We start from the raw sequence: 27,255 nt of genomic DNA on the forward strand, positions 1-27,255 counted from the left end.
TCTACAGTTATGAGCATTCCCACTCAACAGGACAAACCTCTGTCTGTCACTGAAAGAAAATTCAGTCTGAAAATAATAGAGAGTAAAAGTTTGAAAGTCGGATTTTTATGAGATGGGGAGAGCAATATATAAAAACAAAAGCAAACACTCCTTGAAGCTAAATAACAGAATATTGAAACTGGGTGGCTGGTGGTGGCGCATGCCTTTGATCCCAGCACTTGGGAGGCAGAGGCAGGCAGATCTCTGTGAGTTCGAGGCCAGCCTGGAGGCCAGTACAAAGCTACACAGAGAAACCCTGTCTCAAAATCAAAAACAAAGAATATTGAAACTGTAAATACTATATTGTAGCTTTTGTCATCTCTACAAGCCCAGGAGTTTTAACTTAGCTTCTAATATCCCTATGTTCTATTTTAAAGATTGTACTATTATATTTGTGCGCGTGTGTGCATACGTGTGTGTGTGCGTGCGTGCATGCGTGCATGCGTGTGTGTGTGTGTGTGTGTGTGTGTGTGTGTGTGTGTGTGTGTGTGTGTGTGTGCCAGTGTCCACAGATCCTCCAGAGCTGGAGTTACAGGTGGGTGTGAACCGCCCATGGGTACTGAAACCTAACTTGGGCCCTATGCAGAGCAGTAAGTGCTCTTAACCGCTGAGCCTTCTCACCAACCCTAATATCCCTGTTTTCATGTCCTCCAGTTACTGGGTTCTTAATTGATCATATGAATATTTCATTACATTTTCTAATTAGGTGCCATCTACTCAGTAAGCATTTGTTATTTCCTGTGAGCTTGTTATAGTCCTTTGCCTGTTAGGCTACCACGTGGAAGGCCAAACGGGAAACCTTCCTTTCAGTGCTGGCACCTGGATACAGATGTGTCAGAGTCAACAGGCGTGTCCATCAAGGCCAGCGTGAACTGTGACATAGCCACACAGCAGCCCTGCTCTTTGTTAGCTAAAGAAGCAGCTTAGTGGGGAGTACAGCAAAGCATAAGCTCTCCTGTTCCGTCTGTTGTACTTGTTTAACACTGGGGCGTGTTCTGAGAAACGTATCATAGGGTGTTTTCATTATGGTACAGATGTGAAGTGCACTTAATACAAGTCTAATGGCTTACTGTCCTACACACCAAGGGTATATGCTGTGTGTGTGTGTGTGTGTGTGTGTGTGTGTGTGTGTGTGTGTGTGTCGGGGGGGGGGGTATCTGGTATATTATCTGTTGCTCCAGAAGCCCTGATGAATAAAACAAGGTGGGATCGAATCAAGCACAAAATAAAATTGTGCAGCAAAGAAATGCGGTCATTATAAGATGCATAAGGTTGCTGCTGCTATTCTGATACTGCATGCTGTTTGGCAGAAACTTCTTACAAGTAGAAAAAAGTGTACTCTGCTAGTAAATATAACAAGGTAAATACATAAAGGGGTAACTGTCGCTGTTAGCACCGTTGGAGCCTTGTGTCCTATCTGGAACTGGGTTGCAGTTTGTCTGACTGACACTGCAGTGAGCTTGTCCACACTGGCATCGACACGAACATGTCAGTAGCGATATTGTACCACACCCTTAAAACGGCTACAACGTCAGACACGTGATAGGAATTGCTCAGCTCCCCCGGAGCCTGTTGTTAAGCTAAGTGTCAGTTTGCGGTGCGTGACTGTACTTTGAAAAGAATGCAGCCCGTGGGAGATGCAGCCCGTGACCAGGAAACCAGTGTGAGTGCATCCTATGCTGCGGAATCGCAGAGGACAAGCTAACACAACTGGCCAGGCTGTGCGGCTGCTTTCTCCTGGTTGAGTAGGACCTTACAAAGGGCTTTCTCTCTTGATGCAACTCCCTTCCTCGGTGTGTGCTAATGGCTGGATCTCAGCGCTCTCTGCAAATCCAACTACTGTACTTTGTTTCCTCTGCTAACCGTGTTCTTGAATGTGATTGGTTATCCTGTGTCATTTTTTTCCAGTTCATCATCATGGGAGTAAAATGTTACGTTCGGAATCAAACTCTTCAATTACTACTACTCAGCCTACTATAGGTTGGCAACCCCTCTCTTTGGCTCTTCCCTCTTCCTTTTCTCTTTTCTACTTTTACATTCTTGCTTTCATGATTTTGTTTTAACATGATATGCTTCATTCACGTGTATGGCTTTAACTCCTCACATCCAGCGAGCTGGGGCTTCTAATCTTAAACGCTGAAAACTCGGCAGACTCGCAGTATGTCGCAAATGCGAGTGTCATACAAGTGATAAAGCACATGCTAACACGTTGCCCATCAGGCCCTTCCGGAGAGTCCTCCATGTGCATATGTGTTTGTATGAGTGATATGCATGTCAGTAAAAACAGCTCGGTTTTGTTCTTTGGTTTTTGGTTTTTGTTTTTTGTTTTTTTTTTTTCTTAAGGCCTAAAACTAAAATACTAGCTGCCTCACTTCAGTGAAAATTCTGGAAGTTTTTAATGTTATCTTCATGACTAACAAGCCATCTCCGATTTTGTGTAATTTTTTAATCCCGGTGTTAAATGCTGGCATTCTCCGGACCTCAGCATTACATGTCAGAGACACAGCCCTGCTTTTCTGGCCTGTCTACTTGGTGTGGTGTACGGGTGACCGAGCGTGTGGGCATCAGTAGCTGGTGGATTAACAGTGGCATGAGCTTTCCATTTTCATGCTGACTCTGCTTTACACTGGTTATATCCTTGCTGGTGTCTAGTGTTCGAGTAAGCACACCCTTTCCATCTCCCTTGTACCCGAGAGGAATGCATTGTGAAGGAATGCATTTAACTTCTTGTTACGCTGAGTTGGAGTTGGCATGGCAAAAGGATGTCCTGGATATTCTCAGCGTTCTCTCTGGTGTCAGGTGTTATCTACCCCTCTCCCTCCCCCTCTCCCTCCCCCTCCCCCTCCCCCTCCCCACCGTTCTCCCCTGCAAAGACTGAGTTGCTTCCTCTTTCTTTTTGTGTGTTTTTTTTTTTTTTTTTTTTTCTGCACGTGTGCCGCCATCCAGCTAAAGGGAGGACCAACATGGAGCTCCGCGAGAAGTTCATCCTAGCGGACGGTGCCAGTCAGGGGATGGCTGCCTTCCGGCCGCGGGGCCGCAGATCCCGGCCCTCATCCCGAGGGGCGTCACCCAACCGGTCCTCTTCTGTATCCAGTCATGCTGGCCACGCAGCCTCCCCACAGGTGCCTGTCGCTGCCAGCACACCCAAGGTAGGACTCTGTCTGGGCTGTGTGTGGCCTCTCCTCTCCCAAAGCACTCACTGTCCCCAGCAAACAGCTGGGTGTTTACTCCCCCTGGAAGGTGTAGGACCAGCCACATCCATCTGTGTCTCTTCTCATCTACTTTGTTTGTTTGTTTGTTTAATATGCTTTGCCCGGCGACCCATGAAGCAGCTGTCCATACTACAGGGTTGCCCGTCTAGGGGCTTTGTCAACCTTTCAGATGTTTAAAACCCTCCTCCTTTTGTGCGCCCCCCCCCCCACTGCATGTATGACCTGTCATCATGTCTGTCCGCTCTGACTGCCACTGCCTGTGCGGTGTGACCTCTTTTCTGTGGGTTTGTCTTGTCTTTTATCTGCTCTCCTTTACATTTAATTTGCCATTGTCCCACGCAGATTCTCCACCCTTTAACACGCAATTACGGTAAACCGTGGTTGACAAACAGCAAAATGTCAACTCCTTGTAAAGCAGCAGAGTGCTCAGACTTTCCTGTGTCGTCAGCAGAGGTATCGTAAGGCCCCAGACTCCAGCCCTAACAGCCTTCCCTAACTGACACTACTGCCCACTAACCCTGACTCAGCACTACCTTAAATGTGTGTTCTGTTGGTACTGCTCCATCTTCTTGTCACCCTCTATAAAACAGTCCTCAGGGGACATGAGAGTAAGGGGTTGCCAGGAAAGACAGTGGCAGCTCGACATGTTCACACCGTCACGCTGTACCCAGCCCGTGACTTCTGTCCCCACTCATACTGGATTCTCCATGTATCATTTGGAAGAATAAAGCGCGGGCTGTGTACTCAGGCCTATGAAAGTTTTATTAAAGTGGTGGAATGCTTTTGCTGATAGATCTAATTTGAGCAAAAAGCTTAGCATACTCCCCGGGATGAGAAGGTGAGACAGTGGCCATTGCAGCATTTGCAAGAGAATGACTTAAAGAATTGTAGTAAGTGTTTGCCATGACGGATGCTGTCATTTCTACTCATTCATGCTGGCCAGGTATGGCGCAGCTCTCAGTTCTGAGTGCCGCAGCATCAGAGGCATGAGCATAGGAATGAAGAAAGCCAGCTGTCATTTTCAGAAGGTGTCTGTATTATATTTTAGTAACAAACGTGATTTGAGCATGCTGTAACTTCGCAATGACCTGGTATACAGGGAGAAGATGCTCAGAATATTTCAGATAACATTTGCCAAGTTTAACTCACCTATTAGATTGTCCACATTCAATTAAAAACAACCATTTTTTTTTTTTTTTTTTGGTTTTGTTTTTTTAGAGAAATTCCGTGAATTGATCGATGTAGATACGGTTTCACATAACTTGATTAAAACCACGATAATGGAGGAGAGGTCCCTAAACTTCTTTTCTTGGGAATATGGAGATATTATGGGCTTAATGGTTAGGTATAACCCCGTCCCAGAAGTGTAAAACAATAGGGGAAGATACCCAGCATCTACCTGTGGCCTCGTCACACATGTTCTCACATGTGCGTGCACACGCCCGTAAATAACATCTCAAGTACAGTATTAGTTGATTGACACAGTGGCCTGTGTGATTTTAAAGGATAACCTCACAAGACTGAAAAAAAGAGAGTAGGATAGATAGCTCCGTAGAGCAGCGTGTGCATGTGGCAAAGTCCAATCAGAGTGTAAGGAAGGTGCGCCCGTCACTCACATGACTCCTGACTTCAGTAACGCTGGGCGATGGCTTTGTTCATATCAGTGGGTGTCAGCAGCCACTCCCCGTGGACAGTTGAGATTCTTCTTAAATGAGGAATTTCACTAGATCCACATTGTCAGACCTTGGGTAGTAAGGCTTCATGTATTAACTATGACTAATGTATAGAAAAGCAGGTTGAAAGCATATATATATATGCTTTCATATATACATTGAGCCAGGCAGTGGTGGCACACCCTTTTATCCCAGCACTCGGGAGACAGAGGCAGGCAGAGGAACTCTGTGAGTTCGAGGCCAGCCTGGTCTACAGAGCAAGTTCCAGGATAGCCATGGATGTCTCCAAAAAAGAAATCATAATATGAAGCTCAGGGTGGGTGGTGTATTCCAGCATTTGGAGTGTGGGGGGAAACAAAACAAAACAAAACAGTGTTACTGATCAGCCTTGGCTTTATTAAAAATTTTAAACTCAAATGGGAAGACTGTTTTAAACAATATAGTCATCATTTTTATAGCTTTGTTTTCTCTATGGCTTCTTGGCTGTGTGCTCACTGAAAATACGAAATCTCTTACTCTAGACTAGAGTTTTATTTTTAACCTCAGGAAAATTTGCCCTTTACGCTTTCTTCAGGCGACTCTTAAGGGTTTTAAGCAAGTGTCCCAAAGGTGCTGCCTATAAATAAGTCCTGCATGGTCGAGCCAGTGCCACAAAGCATAACAACAAAGAGGAGGAAAGGCTCTAGGCCAAGGAGCGAACGCATTCAGTGTGAAGCCAGAGGACCACACTTCCTTTTTAACGCTTTATTCGAGCAGTATTTTCTTCTCTGCTCTCATCGTTCGTCTCTCTGTTTACGTCTGCCTCATTTTCCTAAGAACATGGACGGCAGAGGAACGCTCAAGCATACTTTGCAGCAATCTGATCCCTTCTCTGCACAGTCACCCTCCTGGGGACAACTGTCTAACACTGTAACACTGACAGTCTGAGAGTTACTAACGTGGTGGTCCCCTCAGCATGGCTTTTGTGTTCTATGGGGGACTTTGGGATTTGTGTTTCCTCTTCCATCATGAACCCGTTTTCTTTAGAAGGTTTTCTTTATGTGAGTAATGGTAAAACCTCTGGGATTGGCGGGGGGGGGGGGGGGGGGGGGGGGGAAAAGCAAGTGAGAGGCGCACACACGCTCTGTTTAAGGGAAGCGTGTCTCCCTCCTTCAGAGGACTTGTGCAGATGTCCGGCCATGAGGAAAGTATGTCAGTGGGATATCGTGAGACACAGGCACAGTCTTAAGTGGTCTCTGCACTGCTCACACACAGGGAACGCCAATCCAGGGAAGCAAGCTGCGACTTCCAGGGTATCTATCAGGCAAAGGCTTCCACTCTGGGGAGGACAGAGCCTTGATAACAGCCGCAGCGGCCAGAGTCCGAACACAGCTTGCTGGTGAGTGTGGGCCGTTTCTTTCTTTAACAGTGACCTCGGGATTAAAGTTCCCTCCTTTCCTAAAGTCTTTTTTTTTTTTTTTTTTTTTGGCAACGCTCTATTCTTTTGAAATGAAAGGAAGCCCTAATCTTCCAACAAAGACAGAATAAATGAATCCTAGGAACAAGTGACTAAGCAGACTCCTCCTTTGGAAAGTACCAGAGAACACTGGGGCATAGATATAGGTAGTTAGCACTGCACGCTTTGCCCTGGGAACCGCCCTTGTCACCTCAAAGGGAGCACCCGGGGCTGTTCCAGAAACTGGGAAAACCCAGTTGCCGGCTTTCTATCGCTTACTTCTTCTAAGACTGAAGATTTAAGTGTCGTCCCAGCACTCCAGGCTCTGAGCTCAGCATGAGGGACACTTCTCACACTGTGTAAGTCACTTCCCCTCAGACAAGGCTTACTTACACCAGAGAATCTGCGAGCATTCGTGACAAGCCAGCGCCACCTCCAACAACAGGGTGTCCTTTGTGCCTGTCTGTAGTGGAAGTGTTTTAAGTTCCAAATGGGGTTAAGTCCACGCTTATCTTGTATGGCAGTCTAGGCATTGCTCTTCAATGCCTCCTTGGAATGAGGCTGCCTGCCCTTGTGTGATAATGAAAAGCCACCAGACCAAAGCGTTTCTACCTGAATGCCCAGTGCAAGAAAAGCATGTTGAGTTTAAACATGGCGCCTCGGTTTTCTAGACTCGTTTGCAGGTAAATAGGTAACAAAGGTGACTCGTCTCTGTCTCCTCCACTCAGAGTCCAGGAAGACTCCCAGCCGCCCTGGAAGCAGAGCCGGAAGCAAAGCTGGCAGCAGGGCCAGCAGCCGCCGAGGCAGTGATGCGTCAGACTTTGACATTTCGGAAATCCAGTCTGTGTGCTCAGACGTGGAGACTGTCCCACAGATGCACAGACCTGTGCCCCGAGCAGGTTCTCGGCCATCCACAGCCAAGCCTTCTAAAATCCCCACGCCCCAGAGGAAGTCACCTGCCAGCAAATTAGACAAGTCTTCAAAGAGATAGTGCGGTTGGCTCCAGCAAGCCCTTCCCTGAGCGTTTATTACCTCAGTGGATGATGTAAAATGCGATGTACAGATTACTGTGAAATATTGCAGGAGGCAAGTTTTTGATTCTGCAGATGGCCTTATTTGTGTATTTGTCTTTTTATTTGATCTGTATCGCTTCTCGGTCAGGTTTTCTGGGGTAAAAAAAAAAAAAAAATCACATCATACGCGATACGGAAGAAAGAACTTGACATGAACTAATGTTCCTGCACTGTCCCGTGTAGGCCACACACTAAAGTCAGTCACTGTACCTACAGGTAAGTCTACATCCTCTCCCACAGCCACAGCACTGCATAGCTGACGTTAAGGGATTACCTCATGACACTTCTCGTTTCTATGACAATTCTCAACAGCTGACAGACGTAGCAGGGAATTTTTTTTTTTTTTTTGAAATGCTTTTACTGTAAATTAGAAGTAAAGCAAAAGGAAAAAAAAAAACACATCAACACACAGTTCTTCAAGCAGTAACCAACAGAGACTGACAGGAGATTGCTTCAAGCAGCTGCGGGTACCGTGGTGTGCAAACACCTCACAGGCTTGCAGCCAGACGCGCATCTGCTATCAGCCGTCTACACTGTAAGAATGTGATGCAAAGTGCATTCGTATAAACGTGCCGTTTGCTTTGCTTGGGTGGACAGCAGCCCCTGTACCATTGAACTCATTTTGTAACAGCAATTTCGCTTGCAAAAAAAAAAAAAAAAAAAAAAAAAAAGCTATGAAATAAAACATGTCCCTTAACTTCATTGCTATGGAATTAATTTTTTTTCCCCAGGGAAAACTGGTGTATTTTTTTATGAACAGTATCAATTTGGAGTGACCAAAAGATACTTTAAAAGTAGGTTTATTTTGATTTCTCTCCTGGAATAATCATGTTCTGGTATTATATCTACTTATATTTACTAAATATGCATTTTAATTTATTATGTATACTCACAATCTAGATAAAGATATTAGTATGCATTTAATAAAACATATTCACTTGAATATATGGAATACTTGGTTATTTAAAGTGAGCTTTTCTGTTTGTTTTAAACGATATACTAATAGTATTGACAGGGGAGGTTTGGGAGGTGTAAAAGGAGGTTGGAACTAGTGGGAACCACCTGTTCTGGTCATATGCCCACTAGTGTTAGTGATACTTAGGCTGCAGCAGTCCTGACCTCCTATAGTCAAGGGAGTCCTCATTATGAATCACTAAAAAGCGTGGACAGAAGTGAGAGATGTACCAAAATGACTGATTTTATTGTTAGTATTATGATATTCTTCTGCAGTCTGTAGTCTGTGTGAGGTTTTTGGTTTTGTTTTTTTTTTTTTTTTTTTTTTTTTGTCTGTTTTTAATCAAATTACGTGATTCTCCTAAATAAGAAAATAGTGCGAGCTATATCGAGAAGAATGGCAGGTGGCTCCAGTGGGCATGGCAGGTCACAATGCACTCTATAACTGAACACAGAGGTCAGAAAAGGGTGGTGTTGGTGTTCGGGCACATGGAGAAAGGCTTAGGGTTTTTTTTGGTTTTCCTAATTGCTGCATCGTTCACGAGCGTTGGTGCCTTGTCTGTGCAGTGGCTACGTCCTCTTGTCAAGGCATGGATAAGACAGTTCTGACCATGAGACGATTTGGAGGCTCGTGCATTTGATCACACACGTCATCTAGAAAGGACGCTGGAATGACTATTGCTGTAATGTTTTGTACAAATTAGGTTTACACAGAAGACAAACTTAAAGGAATGATTTTGTTTTCATCTGTCGGAACACTACCCCTGTTAAAGCGGTAAGGAGTCTTGGGGATGGAGAGATGGCTCCGTGGTTAAGAGCACTCCTTGCTCTTGCAGAGGACCTGGGTTTGGTTCCCAGCACCTACGCGGCGGCTCACAACCATCTGTCACTGTAGTTCCAGGGGACCCAATGTCTTCTTCAGACCTCGGTTGGCATCACACGTGCACGTAGGACACAGACACGTGTGCAGCAAACACTCAACACATAAAGTAATAACAATTAAAAACAGCTACAGCCTCCCTTTTCACTAGTAAAATGGGCTTTTGAAGAAGGTGGGTGTTTTAAGGAGAGGAGCCTTACGAATCCTGCCTGGTCATCGCTGCCTTGTGGAGACTTCACTACTCCCAGATGCTGAGTGCTGCTGAGCACAGAACACCCCTACGCACCTGCACACAGCTCTTCCCTTTTGTTTGTTCTCCTTAATCTTTCATTTTTTCCCTCTTTCCTCCAAACACAGAGAGCATGGAGCCCAGTGCTGCGGCACTGAAGTGTATAGTCCCAGCTACTCCAGAGGTCAGGTGGCTTAAGCTACAGAAGGAGGTCATGTCTTAAAAGCAGCAACAAAAACAGGTCACTGGGAGGGATCTCCAACCCTGAAATCTTAGCTGGAATATGAGGGAATCCAAATCCTGGGCAGATGTTTTTTTCTGTAAAAAAAAAATAATAATAATAATAATAATAATAATAATAATAACCAAAGCCGCCATGCACTGCTCCTTTCTTTTGAAACGAAGGCTGGAAACTGTTGGACCTGGCCAAATGGCAAACGTGGGGTTAAAACCTGGCAGGTTCCTCTGCATACCCAGGACTGGTCTGTAAACAACATTCCCAAGTGCAGTACAGTTATCTCCTCTGACTGGTGCTGTGGAGTGCTCTCAGGTGAGTGACCCAGGGCTCACAAGTAAAGTCCCAGTTGTCACATGCTCTCAATACTTGCTGTCAACCTGGCAGGTTGCCACCTGAGGTCCCACAAAAGCAGCAGGCACTTTAGTTTTATCTTTCAATGCTTTTGGTCAAGTTGAAGATTACTCAACTATTGCTACAGCCTGCTTAGAAGTGAATAGTCATGTTTAAAGTGTGCATGTGCACGGAACATGACGTTGAAATCCTGGGTGCGAGCTGTCAGGCTGCAGGGTAATTGGCATCACAACTCCTGCCCGCTAATAATGGTTAGGATGAGGACCAACGGGCTAGTTTTTTGTTTTCTTGTTGTTGTTGTAGACATGCTAAATTAACGTAAGCAGAACCGTGTATGCTCAAGGGAAATTCTTCCTACCATCCCTCCCCGACCTCCCTTCCCCTGCTTCCTCCTTCTCTTCCCCTTTCTCCTTCTTTATCTTTCCTGACTTCCTCCCTCCCCTGACCTCCCTGTCCTGTGACAAAAGGAGAAATGACCAAATCTGTGTTCACTGTAAGTGTTGGGGTCACTTACAGGCTTAGGGACGGATGACTCAAAAATAACTGCCATCGACAAGCTCGCCCCAGCAGGCAGCAACTCATCCTTGGTCCCCCCTACATGACTTTCAGGGAGAGGGAACGGCCCTCCCTCCCGCCCTCCCTCCTTCCCTTCTAGTCTCACATGTGATAGATGACCACTCTAGGAATGGGCTTCACTCCAGCTCTTCAAAGGAATTTCACGCCTATGCCTTTATTTTCCTTTATTGAAGATTAAAGTCATTTGAAGGTTAAGAAATTTTTCAAATACCCCCCCCAAGGGAAAAAAAAAAAAACTTCTCTTGAATTGTTACTATTCTTAAAAACCTTAGCTACTTCGACCTTCGCCCTGGGGGAGGAGGAGGTTTAGTTATATCAACTATGTTTTTGGAATCAATCTACTTTGCCTTTGGTCTCCAGACTCTCCCTAGCATATTCCCATGAGTAAAAAGTATTAAAGGTTTGTGTTATGGGGGATTATGGCTCCCTTCTGCAGGTCTTTCGTCTTGGTGGAGGAATTTAACAATTGACTTAGAAGGAAACAAAGCATTCTATTAAAGTTTGAAGGAAAACCACAGGAGCAGGCCCACAATCAGTGTTGTCAGCTGCTGGGAGGAGCCAGGTGAAGAAGGAAGGCCTGCCTTTGAGTTAGGGTCCAAGGAAGCAAGTAGGGCGGTGGTGGCACATGCTTTAATCCCAGCACTTGGGAGGCAGAGACAGGAGGATCTCTGTGAGTTCAAGGCCAGCCTGGTCTACAGAGCTACACAGAGAAACTCTGTCTCAGCCCCCCCCCCAAAAAAAAAAAGAAGAAAGAAAGAAAGAAAAGGAAAACAGAGAAAACAAGTAGGTCCATACGTTAGCAAGTGTATTACCGCCTTGAAGGGAAAGGTATCCCAGAAGTCGGAAAGTCAGAAGCCAAGGGTTACCTACAGCTTGGGAGGGAGAGGTATTCCTGCAGAAGTATTGCAGCTCTATTCCAATGTGGGACAGTTTCCCAAGCAAAGGTGTTACAGTCCTTGATTTAGACGAGGTTTCCCCTAATGCAGTGTAACAACCCTGCTCTAGCAGGCAAGGTTGTCGCTCTGCTCTGCTCTGCTCTGCTCTGCTCTGGGGAGAGCTGTTACAGCTCTGCTGTGCTTTAGTTAAAGCTGTTACATCTCTACTCCCCTCTGACCAAAAAAAAAAAAAAAAAAAAAAAAAAAAAGTCACTTTACAAACCTCACTTGAGACTTGGGAGGGCGGATTCCAGCAGAGTGGCTGCCTCTGCCAGGATGGAAAAACAGCAGCCCTAAATTGAACAGGTTCAGGGCTTATATAGGATTTCTTAGATATGGAACTTTTTTCCCAAGGTAGAGATTGTCAGGGTGGGGATTGGTAGGATTCATGCTCGGGAATTGGTTGGGTTTTGTGTTCAAGGAATAGGTTAATTTCAATTCCGGAGTTGGCTAGGAGCAGGTGTATTTCTTTGGCTCTGGTCTCAGGGCCAGAGTTTTCTTTTGTGGACTCCTTTTACCCTACAAGTAACACCTCAGAGGAAGTACCAATTCCCAGAGTGTAAAGGCAGGCTTGTTTAGGATTTTGGCACGTGTTCAAAGAATAGATTGAGGAGTGTGGTAATTTGAGTAGGGACGGCTCCCCATAGGCTCACAGATCTGAACGCTCAGTCACCAGGGAGGGGTACTATTTGAAAGGATGAGGAGGTGTGGCCTCGTTGGAGGAGCTGTGTCACTGGGGGGGGGGGGCTTTGAGGTTTCAAAAGCCCCTGCCAAGCACAATGTCTCCCTTCTCCAAGTGCAGATTGGATCAGGATGTAGCTCTCAGCTGCTACTCCAGGACGATGTCTACTGCCATGGTAATAATAGACTAGACCTCTGAAACTGTAAGCATTTCCCCCAACTAAATGCATTCTTTTATAAGAGCTGCCTTGGTGCCTCTTCATAGAACAGTGACTATGATAAAGGGCCAGGGAAGGGGACAAGTTACACTTTTTGAGTTAAGAAACTAAGTAGACAGTGAAAATCAGCTGATAAACTGCCCCAAAGAGGAGGGGGGGACTGTGGTTCTCCTGGTGCGTACAAGTACATCGTCTCATTCAGATTACTGCTCCCCCACACACACACAAAAGCATTTCTTTAGGTGTATTTGTTTTCTTGAGGGGAGGCCTTCCAGCCAAGTGATTGACAGGCCTAATTGGATGAACTCTTAAAAGGGAATTTTTGGGGTAATTTAGAATAACATGTCTCCACCCAGGGCCAGAGGTAGAACTCATTCCATTCTGTCTAGCAGGACATCTCTTTCCTTTCATGGACCTTCACAAAGCTGTGATAACACAACCTTTTCGCGTGGTATTTTAAATCTTAATTAGGGGTAACTGATCTTTATCCAGTGCTACCAGGGAAATGGGGAAATCGGGGTTCATCCTCATTAATCTGCAGGCTGGATAATGGCTGCCCAGCTCCCTGCTACCTAACGGTTCCTGTGTGAATGTCTTCTAAGAATTTTTTTTTTTTTTTTTTTTACAATTCTGTCATTTTTATCAGCTCTCTAACCAAGTCTCATTAAGGTGACATTTATCTTAACAACATTGGCATTCCCATGTTTCACTGTTCCTGATTTGGTTTTTCCCAAATCTGATGCTATCCTCCGATTTGTAATGTGGGCAAGGACGTGCAGAAGGTGTTATGTTGCAGTTTCCTCCGAAATGGAAACATTGTATCTTTCAGGGAAGCTCCTTAAGCAGGAAAATATACAACTCAAAATAGCTTCGGGAAGTCCCTGAAACCAAGCAGATTCACTAGGCGGATCCCTGTAGAGTAAGCAGTAAAGGCTGAGAGTTCCTCTCAGAAGAGTGAACCACGCTGCAAAGACGACCCAGACCCAGACGGCGCTCCTGGAAGAAGCAGAGACCAGAGCCTGGAAGAGGTTTAGACCAACTGAGTCATTGGAAAGGACACTCCAACCTGTTGAGCTGGCTGCAGGCTGTGCAGCATGCTCCAGGTTCCCAGCTTTTGTGAGCTGTCACCCATGCTTGGGTGGCTTTGGTGATGCATCTGGCTTTGAGTCATTGCTGCTCCTGTGAGTAATCCCTCACCCATATACCCGTATGTAACCCAAATAAAACTCACAGTTGACCGAGTGTTATCCACACTTTAGTCTGTCATGGGCTCCCTATTTGGGGTAAGTAGACATTTGTGTTGCATCTCCCCAGGAAATGTTTTGTCGCACAACAGGAGGGAAGGTAACCAGGTTCTGACCTTAAATAGACTAGGTTGTGTTTGTTAGCATACACGGCAAGGGGCAGCCTCTCTTCCATGGGAAGTGGGGATCGGCCAGGGAAACTAGCTGTGACCCTTTATGAGGGCAAGGTGAAGGGCTTGGGAATGAGGATATTGTTGCAGCTGTAGCCCAGCCCATGTGTCTTCTGCTTTCTCTCCTTCCTGGAATTGTTTGCCCAAGGCTACAGACCCAACAGATTTTCCTTTCTGTGCTGAACGAAGTCATCTGTAACCTCCAAGGAACCCTGGTTTACAACTGTGGCACTCTATGGAACAGAAAGTGACCACCATTCCAAATGAAGTGTCTGGGCAATACAAAATTTACCCCAGTGTGCACTGGGAAGAGCCAACTCAGACAGGAAGTGAAGGGACTGGTGTTGGCACAAGCCACTCCAAGACCAAGTTCTCAGCACAAAGGACATTTATTTGTTCCAGAGGGACAAAGGGCAGGGAGTAAGAGACAAAGGCAGAGAACAGAGGATGAGGGAGAAGCGGAAGGGAACAGGGGAGAGAGAGAAGGAATTTGGGGATGGGTGGGTAGCACAAAGGACTGCCTCTGGATAGAGGAGACAGATGTGTGACCCACAGGAAAATGGTGGTTTAAAAAAGGTAAAGGGGAAACCCTGTGTTTAATTTTGATTGGGCCTGTTTATCCAGGCAGCCAATGGGGGCTTTTGACTACTGAACTTAAATACTTTATTAGCTGGACTTTGGTAATCAGTGTCAGGAGGAGGAAGTGGCCAGATAAGGGGGATAGACTTTGGGGATTAGCTTTAGGAATGTCATGTGATGGTTTTTAGCGAGGCAGAGGGGTTGGGGGAGAGAGGCAGAGCCAGAGCCGGGTTTGCCATGCTCGAGCTGGCGAGAGTCCCGGCAGAAAGGTGGTGGCTGTCTTCCTCCATTGGCTGCTGGAGTCAGGCCTCACAATCTTATTCAAATGGCTAGCCTGAAAATAATTGGTGCACAGGAAATGAAGGAGAAGGGGGAAAGGGCCACTGCTCCAAGCCCTCAAATTCTCATGATAGGGGCCTTGGTGTAAACACAGGCTTTGCTGGGTGGGGACCATTGAAACCTTTGCAAGAAAGCCTTACAAGGTGGGCCAAATGAAAGGATTTTAACTCCTTGTACTAAACACAAGTTTTATAGTATTTGATAGAAAAGACTCTTATCTGATATTTCTTACAGGGGGAACTAAGGGGATGTGTTGGCACCCCTGAAGCCACAGCTCATACATGCGTCCTAAATGTGTTAGAATCCGGTGATGGGCTTCCCCGGATATCTGCCCACAGCGCTGTTTTTCAATACACCCTGACTATCACTATGCTCCTGCCACCGACAGTTAGAAATATAATTTGGGAATAATTTCCTGTGTGACAGAAAACAGAGCAAGGCCATCCTTGATCTTGAGAGAATGGAGTTCTGTGTCTCAGAAAGGAGGTGACTAATCATAAGCCCAGATTGCTGAGTCTTGGCATTGGATGGCTTCCCCAAACCCCAGAACCATAATTCAATCCAATCCTCAATAGCATTTACATTTTAAACACCAAAGCCAGGGATTTCTCCACAAAGCTGAGCACAAAGCAACTTCACGTTGTGAGTTTCCATCAGATGCCTAAACTCACTATCTCCTCTTGCCTCCCTGTGGCCGCACAAAATCTTCCTGCTTCTTTCTCTTTTGTTTGTTTAAGACAGGATTGCATTGTGTATCCCTGTTGAGGCCGGAACTCACTTTGTAGACCAGGCTGGCCATGAATTCAAAGTGACCTGACTGCCTCTGCCTCCCAAGTGCTGGGATCCAAGGAGTTTGCTGCCAAGCCTGGCTTTCCTGTCATTTTCTAATCTTCCTAACATTAAATATAGTTTGCATAAATTAGACGAGTTGTATTTTTTTTTAAATGTTCTCGGGTGAACTAGGATTAAGAATGTACTTTGCATTTGAGTTAGAGGTGAGAAAAAAAAGTGAAGAAGATTCTGACTGGCACAAAAATAAACAGCAAACAAATAATTCTAAGAAGCCCCATTGCCCTGGCAACGTCATCACCAACAGGGTTATTAAATGGGCTTTCCTGCTTATTAAGGAGTCTGGGGCTTGTAATTCTCGTAGCCTCGGTGAAGTAGATTTAGGTTAGAAACAAAGAGCAATTATTAATTACTGGTTTATTGCTTTATTGGGTGACTTACTTAAAGCACTGCTTGTACTATTTGCCAACCATGACTTCACTCGCTTCCTGAAACCTGGAGAAATAGCTAAAACAGTACATTGTTGCCCTTAACAACCTGCTGACTGCCCCGTTGACCTCTGTAAAATCTCGATGGCTTGCCCACTTCAACTTGAGGGTTTAGCGGATAACATGAGAATACAAAGTGGGCCTAGGAGGAAAGCCTTTCGAGAGCTGTCCTGGCATCTGTCCACAGGTGACATCCCCTTCCTCCCCACTCTCAGAGCACTCAGTCTAGAAGATTCCTGCAACATCAGTTGCCTCCAGTTTCTGACCTACAATCCGGCATAGCTTCTACCTCCGCGTGCCGAGTGAGAAGACAGCATGGCTGCCAGCACTGAGAAGCTTCAGGGGTGTGTGGTTCCCTTTAGTGATGACCAAGTGGGTGGGGCAGGGGAGTCAGAGTCTCCAAAATGACTCCCTTACATTTTTGGCTTTCCTTTAGGGACAATAAAAAGTGACAAGCAGCTAAATATGGATGGGTGGTATTTATAACCCTGAGAAACTCCATCTCAGTGTCATTCATCTGCTTCGCAGTCTTGGCCCTGGCAACACATACATTTTAATACTTGTAAGCTATTACAAGGTGTATTGGAGTCAAGAATGATGACATACATGTAACCGAGGAAGGAAAATGGTGAGTTTGAGGCCAGCCTATGTTGCATGGGGACCCTGTGTCCACAAGAAAGGGAGGCAGTGGTGGTGGGTACTTTGCACTAGTGGATGGCATACAGTGAGAATGGAGAAGTCATACTGGCTCTCTTTCTCTCTGTCTCCCTCCCTCCCTCATCCCTCCCTCCTTGTTTTTCTGCCTTTAATGAAAGAAAAAACAAGCAAGCTTGAACTTATTTAAGGGAAAAATGACTCTTTTAGAATAGTATAATGGCAGTATTTTCCCTCGGTGTGATGATGGGGAAATGTTCTTCGGTATATATGTTTGTCAAATTGGTTGATGAATTAAAAAACACTGATTGGCCAGGCAGGAAGTGATGTAGCACAGCAAACACTGCCACTAGCTAACCATAGAGGTCTGGAGGTCTGCACAGACAGGCAGGAAGTGACGTAGCTGGGCAGACTCAGACTGTAAGCAGGGACAAACAGGAAATGGCGCCCTTCTCTGCAGAGATGTAGCAGGCAAAGGAGATGTGGGTCCGGCATTCCAGGTAAGCCAAGACCACGTGGAAACACTTAGATTGATAGAAATGGGTTAATATTTAAGACAGAGCTAGCTGATAAGAAATGCTAGTAACAGGCCAACAGCTTTATATCTAATACAGCATCTCTGTGTGTTACTTTGGGACTGACGCGGCTCTGGGACCAGGCTGGCGGGAAAGTGCTCGTAAGAGTGTGGGAATTTTTACTATTACTAGTGAATGTATGGTTCAGTCTTGCTGTTCTTGGAACACAGTACTAATTAAGTTTCTGATGGAATTTCAGTGTTATTTTGGTGTGTTAAGCTGTTACCTCTGTGGAACTGTGAACTGGAAAGTCTGAAGATGCCGAGAGAATGGGCCTGGTTTTAACAGAGGACTTTTAAAGAGCAAAACAAACAAAACACTCCTTACTGTGATCACAGACAGACAACAGAAACATTTCAAGTGTTCTTTAGATTTTTCGAAGAATGTTTTGTACTTGTATTTAAACTTGAAATGTATGAGCAGGAGACAATCCTTACAGTCAGGATTGAGAAGTGTTACAGTTGAATGGCCTGGTGCTGTAGCAATAAAATGACCAAGTGTAATGACTTTAATCAAATCATCTTTCAAAAGTTTAAAAAAAAAAAGAGCAAAAGTGCATCTCATGGTTGTTTACAGATTAAGGTTCAATCTTAGCAAACTGTTTCACAGCTGCTGTGAAGCCCTCCACGCAGAATTACCTCATCATTTATAAAAAAAAAAAAAAAAAAAAAAAAAAAAAAACCCTTCGGATGGGCTTCAAAGTGCACAGAACAGCTCCTCCTCGAGAAGTGTTTTGTGCACTTCAGATTTCTAGAGAGCACAATGAAGCATGTCTCTGAAGAGGGAAGTGAGCCTAGCCGTACAGATGGAAACCTGCCAGAATGCACACCTGAGCAGCGGAATGCCACAGGGGGATTTGATCTGTTGTCAGATTTATATTCCCAACTTCTCAAAAAGAATACGGTCCTTTTAACATGCTGCAAGTGTGGGAAGCTCTAGGAGGATCTGGCGTGAGACTTTAACCATGGCCAATTAAGTATTGGGATCGCCTGAGCCAGCAGATGAGCATTTAGAATCTTAAATTCTCCAGAAATGCTGCATCTGTGTTGCTTCAAGGGCTTTCCCCCCTCAGCTCGATAGCCCACCTGCAACCCTGGCAATTCCCTTACTTAATTACCTGCTTCTTCAAGGTTCTGGCTAGCCTCTCTCTGAAGCCCCTTTAGGGCATAAAAATACAGGACATTGTAGCTAAATTAGAATGTCAATTAACACTTGTGGGTGTTACAGATACCACACGGAGCATCCCTATGCTAAGTATTAGTCGTTGCCTGTCTAAAATTAAACTTACCTGAATATATTGTATTTTGTAACTAGGTATGTTGCATGTTTAGTTCCTAAACTGGACAACTTTAACTTTTGGAAATACTAACAGGCCCATGTGGATTGCTGACCTGAGTATATGGTAGCCAGAGGGGTTCAATTCCAGTTACGCCCAGCGAGGGCCAGAGATGAGTTGGATGGTGAAGAAAAATGATTCTAAGAGTTCTGGGCTTGAGGAAGTAATCATTTCTCCACTTTCTTTGTTTCTTATTCATTTGGAAGAATCAGCTCACTGCTTTCAAGTCTCTGGTACAAACCCAGGAATGTAGGAGGTACAAAGAGATGGCATTTCTCTTCGTGGGATTGATTTGAACTTTTGGTGGAGGGCCTTGCAAACACATCCTCATGCTAAATCGAGTTCTGTCTGAATATGAAATTTGTCAACACACGCTGTATGCCTAATACGTTTTGTGTTCTCTTTGCAGGAAAATAAGGCATTGGGAGGTATCATGCTTAGAGGTGGGATATCAATAAATAACGAAAGATCCAACTGCGTTGGTGCACAAAGTTGACCCATTTTAAAGTTAATGAAATCATGGCTGTGAAACTTTTCTTAACATTACTGAATAAAATACTTTAGGAGAGACTCCCCCACCCCCTCCACCCCACACTTTGTGTTCCTGAGCTTGAACTCAGAGCTCTGGGCCTCCTGCACGCTAATCCCAGTTATCATTGGGATACATTATCTGGGTCATCTCAGGCCTCCTGTCTGGGTCTGAAACTCCCACTTGGAGCTGTGGAATCTCCTGTGCCTGTGAGCCTCACGATGGGTTGGATCTACTCTCTATTCCTATTGAATGTACTGCTCCAAGTCTTATGTAGGGCAATGAGGCAAGAGAAAGTGTCGGTGCCCATAAGATGTCTACTCCATCTTGGCTCAAGGGCAGAGAGTTCAAAACTATCCTCAGTAAGTCATAAGACCTAAAGGTCAAAGGCGTGGCTACAGTAGGATGTTTGACCTTGGCCTTGGCTGTCTTAGTCTAACTAACAGACCTGGTCTGAGCTGCGGTTAATCCTGACCCTTAATGCTGGGTAAAGAGAAGTTGAATCTGAGGTGCGGTTATTGAATCCTTGGAGAAAAGAGGAAGAAAATTATGTTTGTTCCATGTATGTGATACCATGTCCCCCTTTTTGGTTAAGGTATATAAGAGTAGTAAAGTATAAACTCATGGCATTCAGTATTGACTGGATCTGCCCTCCTGATTTTATTTCCGTATCTTCATCTTTTCCTTTACCGTCTTTAGCTAGCTTTCCTTTAGTCCACACACCACATCCCAGGTACGAACCTCGGGCTGGTGGGTTGGCTCCCATTACAGCCCTGCAAAGACAGCTTCCACAAGAAAGATATAGAAGGGCTACAAACAGGAATGGAAAAAGGCATTCTAGTTTCCAGCTGTCATTATTCTATACTTAAAAGACCCTAAAAACTAGAAAACATGTATGTCTGACAAGCACTTTCACCCAAGGTGCAGGATACAAAATTGATACACACAAATCAGTAGCTTTTCTGTGTAGCAATAAAGAATGGAAAAGTGTGCCATTCACAGTAGCTTCAAATGTATAAAATAAAAGATTGAAGACTAAACTCCCAAGGAGTGGAAATATCTTCACGATGAAAATTTTAAGACACTGAAAGAGGAAAGTAAAGAAGGTACTGTTGTTGTAATCCAGGCGAACCTGGCCCCGCCTCTCACCGGCCTGTGTATGAAAGGCGCACCTACCCTGCCTTTTAAGCGGAAAACTCCACTCTCTTCTGTCCTCTCTTTGAGGAGGCAGTTCCATCTGTCTCCATCTGTCTCTGTGTCTTTTCTCTTTCCTTCCCTTATTTTCTTACCCCCCCCCACACACACAATAAAACTTTCCATATAAGCTACATCTGCATGTCTGTTTCCCTGCTGCCTATCATCCAATACACTACAGGACCATGGTCCTGCCAGCCGAGAGGTCCCAGCCCTCACCACTGCATGATAACAGCTATGAGATAGGAAGAGTTTCTGTGCTCCAGGATTAGCAGAATTAATATTGTGGAAATGGCTATATCACCAAAGCTAATCTACAGATTCAATTAAATCTCCAGCAAAAGTCAAACGACATAGTTTATACAATTCGAAAAGCAATCCCAGAATTCATATTGAAACTCAAAAGATGATAAATAGCAAAAGCAATTCTAGGGAGAAAGGACACTACAGGAAGCACAACCCCAAACTTCCCTACACAGCCATAGTGACAAAAGCGACGTAGTCTTAGCACCAGTGTGCAACATGAAATATAATAGGGACCGATAAATATGCACGAAGAGCTATGGCAACTTAATTTTCCACATGGCTTTTTGAACATACAAGACATACCATTCAACAAATGACGGCAAAACTGCATCCCCATTCAGAAAAGTGAAATTATACCCTTACCTTGCACAAAAATCAATTCAAAGTGGATATAAGAAATCAATTTTAAAACTTGAATTCCTGACACTGATAGATTTAGGAAAATATTTGAAAAATGTAGGTATAGCCAAGATCTTTCTGAATGAGACCCCAATAAAATAGGGAGAAACCCCAGGAAAGGGTAAATATCATTACAGAAAATTCAACAGCTTCTATGTAGCAATGGAGGCAATAACCTGGGAGAACATCCTACAGGATGGAAGAACGCCTTTACCAGTTGTATTTCCGGCAAGAGGTTAATACCTAGAATATATAAAGAACTGGGAAAATTAATCATCGATTTCTTTTTAAATTCCCAGCTAATAAAGTGGCCAATGAACTGAACAGTCGGTTCTCAAAAGGCAAAAAATGAAATACAAAGCACTAATAGTATATTAGTTAGGGTTTCTGTCGCTGTGTTAAAACATCATGACCAAAATCAGCTTGGGGAGAAAAAAGACTTTCGGTTTACAGTTCATCATAGTCCATCCTCAAAAGAAAACAAGTCAAGAATTCAAGGCAGGAACCTGAAACAGAAGCCAAGGAAAAATGACCCTGGTTTGTCCCTGGCTTACTCAGCCTTCCTTCTTCTTCTCCTCCCCCTCTTCCTCCTCCTCCTATCATCCAAACAACCTGCCCAGGGGTGGTACCACCTGATGTGAGTTGAATCTTTCCACATCAACCATCAGTCAATAAAATGCTGCAGGCCAGCACCATGGAGGCATTCTCTCATCAAAACCCTGCCTCTCAGATATCTAAGTAAATGTGTCAAGTTGACAGCTAGCAGAGCCAGCATATTTTAAAGATGTTCTCCATCATGGAAACACAAAACTATTTTTAGGTTCCATTTCACCACGGTGAGAATAGCTATCATGAAAACAGATCACAACAAAATCTGGCAAGAATGTAGAGAAAGGGGTATCCATATTCACTGTTGATGAGAATATAGACTGGTGTAGTTGCTATACAGAGATCAGCGTGGAGGTTTTCCAAAAACTAAATGTAGAACTACCATATGACCCAGCTATGTAACATCTTGGAATACACCGGAAGGATTATGTACCCAACACAGAGATACTTCCATGTCTGTTTATGCTGCTCTATTTTTAATATCCAGGAAATGGATTCAGCCTAGATATCTACCAGCAGATGAAGGATAACAAAAATGTGGTATATTGTTATCTATAAATGGTAGATAGATAGATAGATAGATGCATACACACACACACACATAGATTATATGGTTATATAGATACATATTAAATGTAATTTTATTCATCAGTAAAGAAAAATGAAATCAGCAAGAAAACGGACAGAAACAGAACTGGAAAATGTAGTAACTCAGACTCAGAAAGACATGTGTTGTATGTTCTCTAGCATGTGTGGGTCCTAGCTTCTAATTTATAATCACATATAAACATGGAGAGGCATGCTACTAGAGACAGGGAGACTGGAGAGGTGCTCATGAGGGGAAAGTCTTTTAAGTGAGGGCAGTGCGTAGACAGGTAAAAGAATACACACAATATGAAGGTAGGAAAGGGAATTCTGGGCGGAAGGGATCAGAGAAACAAAGACATGTATGTGTGCATGTGGTAGTGGGGAGACTCAACACCTAAAACATGAAAATTCCACATGGAAACTACTCTGTGTGCTAATTTTTAAATTTTTAGAAGCCATAATTCTAAATATGTGAGCATCTAATGACATATCTTTAAGCTATATGAAATCAAAACAAAAGAGGCAATCCGCAACCACTAATAATAATTTTAAACACTTCCCTCTCAGGGATTAGTAAACATCTCAGTCATTAAGGTGCCTGCTGAACAAGCATGGGAACCTGAGTTTGGATCCCCAGCACCTGTGTGAAGTGCCGGGTGCAGTTATTAGTGCCTGCAATCTTAATACTGGATAGGCAGAAGCAAGAAGATCCTTGGGGCTTGCCGGCTGGTGTTTCTGAATTCATGAGCTCCAGGTTCAGTAGAGAACCTGTTTAAAATAAAATGGAGAGTGCTGGAGGAAAACATTCAACATGGAAGTCTGACTTCACACATGTGTGTGCACACGTGCATAGGTACATATGTATGCACACATTCAAATACAAAGTCAGTATCCTAAACCATTAGGACACCTATTCACTTTATATCAAACCTACTATAACTTGGAATTCTCCAGATAGCTACCCTCAGACAAACACGCACACTCACACGCACAAATGTACATATGCTCATGCATACACACACACATTAACACATAGGAAGTGTGGTAACAGGACTTGCCTTTCCACTGGAAGCTGTGGTAGGCATTAATGAGCAGGCATTCAGACTACCTACAGTGTAGAGGCCTTGCTTTGTCTCGGATGGTGCATTTTCTCATTCTACAGCCTCAGTTTTTAAGTAGGAAAGGACAGTTCAGTAGATGGTTCTCGTTACCAAATTTCTGGGGTAGAGTGCAATTGAGTTTTCTTCCTTCCAGAACAGCAACATGACAGAATCCACAGAAGTCCCGATAATTAGATCAACTTGGCAAATGTACTGCAGACTCAAGGAATATCTAAACTCAATTTTCGTGTCCTGTGTGGGCTTTGTTTCCTTATCACCACTGTGGCCTAATTAACTTTTCTCAATTTTATCCAGGCTCTCTCCCCAAGGAGTCTGAAAGGCACCCCTCTCAGTAGAAACTTCTTTTATTGGATTGTTTTGATTCAGAGATAATGTTGCTTCAAGGCTTCTGGTATTTTTCCTCATATGACATGGCACTATTCTGTGATTACTTAATTCTAACCTCCTAATGTCAGTACCACCAAGAGGTCAACTGTGACACCAAGATGTCTCCACTGGGGATGTCTGTCTGTCAACCACGTGTATGCCCAGTGCCCTTGGAGGCCAGAAGGCTTTGAAATCCCTGGGACCAGAGTTACAGACAATTGTAAGCCACCACATGGATGCTAACCGGGGTCCTGTGGGTAAGCAGGAAGTGCTCTTAATTACTGAGATGCCCCGCCCCTAAATATGTGGGTTTTTAACAAATTCTAGAGCTCAGCTTGCAATCATAATTCCTGTGTGGCCCGCACTCCTGCAGAGTTCTTGTGTTCCCCTTTCTTACTGTACGGGAGGGCATTCCCGTGGGTATCTGTCACCTTGCCTCCCACGGCATCCAAGACCACTTCCGGCACACAGAGATCCCATTTCGTCTGTGAGGCTTTGCGAATACATAGGCAGAGGCTTCGCCCTAATTAGCCAAGCACTCCTATCTCCTGGCCCTCCCATTGCCACAGGTCATCATGATTCATCTCCTTCTGTGACCTGCTGTTGCTATGGGAGCTGTTGCTGCAGAATCTGAAGGTTGTGATGATCTGTTTCCCAGATCATCTTTTGAAGCCTGGTTGCTGCAGGCTGTCCTTTTGCTCTACTTGTCTACCCCAGCTCAGCTCGTCATCACGTAGATTTATTTCACCTTTCGGGGATCTCAGGTGCTTTTTGCCTCTTTCCAGCCTTTGAGTTTTTACAGTCAGTAGCCCGGAATTGATCCATCCCTTCTTCCCTCATCATTCCTACTTGGAAGTGCGGGGTGAGGAAAGAGGAAAGGTGGACCGAGCTTGCTTTTCTGTAGAGGCGTGAGGTTTTTAAACCCTGTTCAAAGCAAGTAGGTCTTAAAGTGTTTCCCTGGGTTTCTCCGCCTGCTGTTTTGTTCTGTGTTTACACAGCCGAGAGCATGCTAGTACTTCTAGCTGTTAAGACAGAGTCCCTATCTTATGGTCAAGGACCTTGAGAAGTTCACATATACATGGAAGAAAGCTTGAGTGAACCAGTGTGTTGCAGTGAGGGTGATCTCGTTCCATAGGAAAGTGTGGTGCATCTCATTAAATGGGGTATTGTAGCTTTTAGCTTTGGCCTTGTGTTGGTGATTTTGAAGAGAGTTAAAGACAAGCTGGTTTTGTTCTGTGTTGGATACTTCCAGAAAACAAATGCAATTTCATGGTTACCTATGTTGATTTTCTTTGGAAGGCACAGAAATAAAATCTCACAGTACATTAGCCTTTTGCCCAGCTAGGCCCTGGTAAGGCAATGGCAGAGTCTGCAAACACCGAGGAAAAGATTCGTTAAACATTTTTGGAATCTTTTAAAATAGTCTCTGTTTGGGTCCTTGTTCTATAAAATAGAAAGTTAACAGTGCCGTTTTCCTATTCATTTAGAGTCACCATCCAGCAAAGCATCTGGCTTGTCATGTGACATCTTTCCCACTTTCTCCTCTTTGTATCCACTCCAGAAAGTGATGAGTTGTCTTTACGGATTCGCCTAGTTCATCTCCAGACACAATTTTAGACCTTCCTGGATATGTTTGTGTCTGACTAAATAGCAAATGAATGGCTTGAGCCGAGTCCTGTTCTTCAGGACTTTTCCACTAAGAAAGCTTTGTGACTCGTCTACTGTGTCGAGCCCTCTGAGGACGTTGAGCTGCTTTTTGGCTCTCTCTTCTTTCAAGTCTGTTCTCCTTGGGTGACATTTTCCTCCTGTTATTACTCTGTCTCTTTTAGCGCGACTGCCCGTTCGGTTCGCCTTAGAGTATGAGATTGCCCTTTAACAGGATCCAAATTATGTCTTCCACAAATAGATCGCAACGGGGTGGTGTGTACCGCGTAGCTCTTGACCTCTTGAACTTGGCATCCAGTCACTCCTCTGCCTTTGCCAAGTTTGCCTTATGCAACTGCTGTTCCCTGGGAGCTTACTCTGGGGTGAGGGGGTTCTTGAGGAGGTTTTTAGCACACACATCACCTCACAGGCCAAGTACCACCCTCTCAGAAACCCAGGAGATGGACTCACAAAGGAAAATGGGTTTTTTATAATTGGAGTGCGGGCTTTTTATTCAGAGTAGAAAAATGTATTGCATAGAGCAAGGGATCAGCTAGCAGGACAGGGAACAGAGTGCCTGATAGCAGCTGGCAGATGGTGGAGGTTCCGTTTGGGAGCAACTACTCTGTAGACTTGACTCCCACCACACAAATGAGGGCCGTCTCGTTTGGTCAACATTTAAGTCTGGGCCAGAGCTGGCTCTGTGGCACAAGGTTGTGGTTGATTCTGACGGTGCTCCTGCCCGGTCACGCTATGCTTCCAGTGGCCTTCAGACTCTGAGACGTCTCTAAAAAGCTCCAAGCAACACGGAAACTGCTCTTGGTATGATCTAAAAGGAGTTGATTTTACGGTGTTTTATAGACAACTCATGGGCCAGGGATTTTATGCAAAGTCCACTGTAGGAGCTTTTTTTTTTTTTTTTTTTTTTTTTTTGGCTTCTCAGATATGGTTCTCAGCACAAAATATTACACAGTCCTGCTGCCCATGAACAGAAGTGGAACAAAGATTCAGAGAGGCAGTGGAACCCCGGCAACCCAGGAGTAAGCCACGGGGCCAGAGCCTAGACACATCTAAATGACTTGGAAGGAAAGAAAAACAAGGCGACGGCCAGGTTGCGTGGTGTTCAAGGCTCGTCTCCAGGACTAGGAGATCAGCAGTGGAGAGACATTATCTCATTTATGGAGAGGAAGCTGCCTGTGTCCCGTCCGATAAGGACTGAACGTAGGGGGTTCGGGGCTTCCCTCAGGATTAACCATGTCTGCGGGAGGAGGGATGATCAACCTCATGTCAAATATTCAGGGTGGCAGTGGGAACCCTCTCCGGTCTGCTTGCGATCGCCTTGCTGTTCTTTAGAGTTAACGTCAGTCTGAGTAAATTGACATAAAGGAGCTAGGGAAGATGGCTCCTTGGTCAAATCAGTCACGCCAGTACGTCTTTCTTATTAATGCGAGTTAGCTTCAGAAGGGAATGTTTATAATAACCTTTCAACCATCACCTTCATATTAACCAGAAAACGCACAGTTGCTGGATAGGTAATGACTATGTTAGGAAATACTCTCTTGCGGCTTGTGACTATTATGTAGGGAGCTTACTTGTGCCTCTCACTCCATGATTTCATGATGGAGGTAGTAGCAAGGCATGGCCTGAAACACCTGTTTAGTGACTGCTTGCTAAGTACTTAGCAGACATGCTCATCACTAACACATGGCTGCACATGAATGTTGCATGGAGGGAATGCTATTGCAAGGCTTTCTGCAATTAGCATCTGACTTTTCTTCTTTTGAACACCAACAAAACCCCTTTTGTGACTTAATTTCTGAGCAGCTCCTGG

At 44.6% G+C, this 27,255-nt stretch overlaps 1 protein-coding gene across 4 annotated transcripts in view; it reads left to right on the forward strand.

The window, feature by feature from the left end:
- The window catches only part of Dst (dystonin), a 348,777-nt gene extending 340,402 nt beyond the window's left edge, over positions 1–8,375 (forward strand). For 2 of the 4 annotated variants that reach the window (XM_051204358.1, XM_051204359.1), the window contains 4 exons: positions 2,986–3,188; positions 3,594–3,704; positions 6,179–6,302; positions 7,088–8,375. In XM_051204358.1, coding sequence (XP_051060315.1) covers positions 2,986–3,188; positions 3,594–3,704; positions 6,179–6,302; positions 7,088–7,350 — 701 coding nt within the window. In that variant the 3' untranslated portion in view covers positions 7,351–8,375. Of the gene's footprint in view, positions 1–1,947; positions 2,020–2,985; positions 3,189–3,593; positions 3,705–6,178; positions 6,303–7,087 lie in introns of all 4 variants that reach the window. The other 2 variants (XM_051204361.1, XM_051204360.1) reach the window with 2 other exon arrangements.
- The last annotated feature ends 18,880 nt before the right edge of the window (positions 8,376–27,255 follow it).

The sequence above is a fragment of the Phodopus roborovskii genome, unplaced genomic scaffold (assembly GCF_943737965.1).
Source record: "Phodopus roborovskii unplaced genomic scaffold, PHOROB, whole genome shotgun sequence".
Taxonomy (NCBI): domain Eukaryota; kingdom Metazoa; phylum Chordata; class Mammalia; order Rodentia; family Cricetidae; genus Phodopus; species Phodopus roborovskii.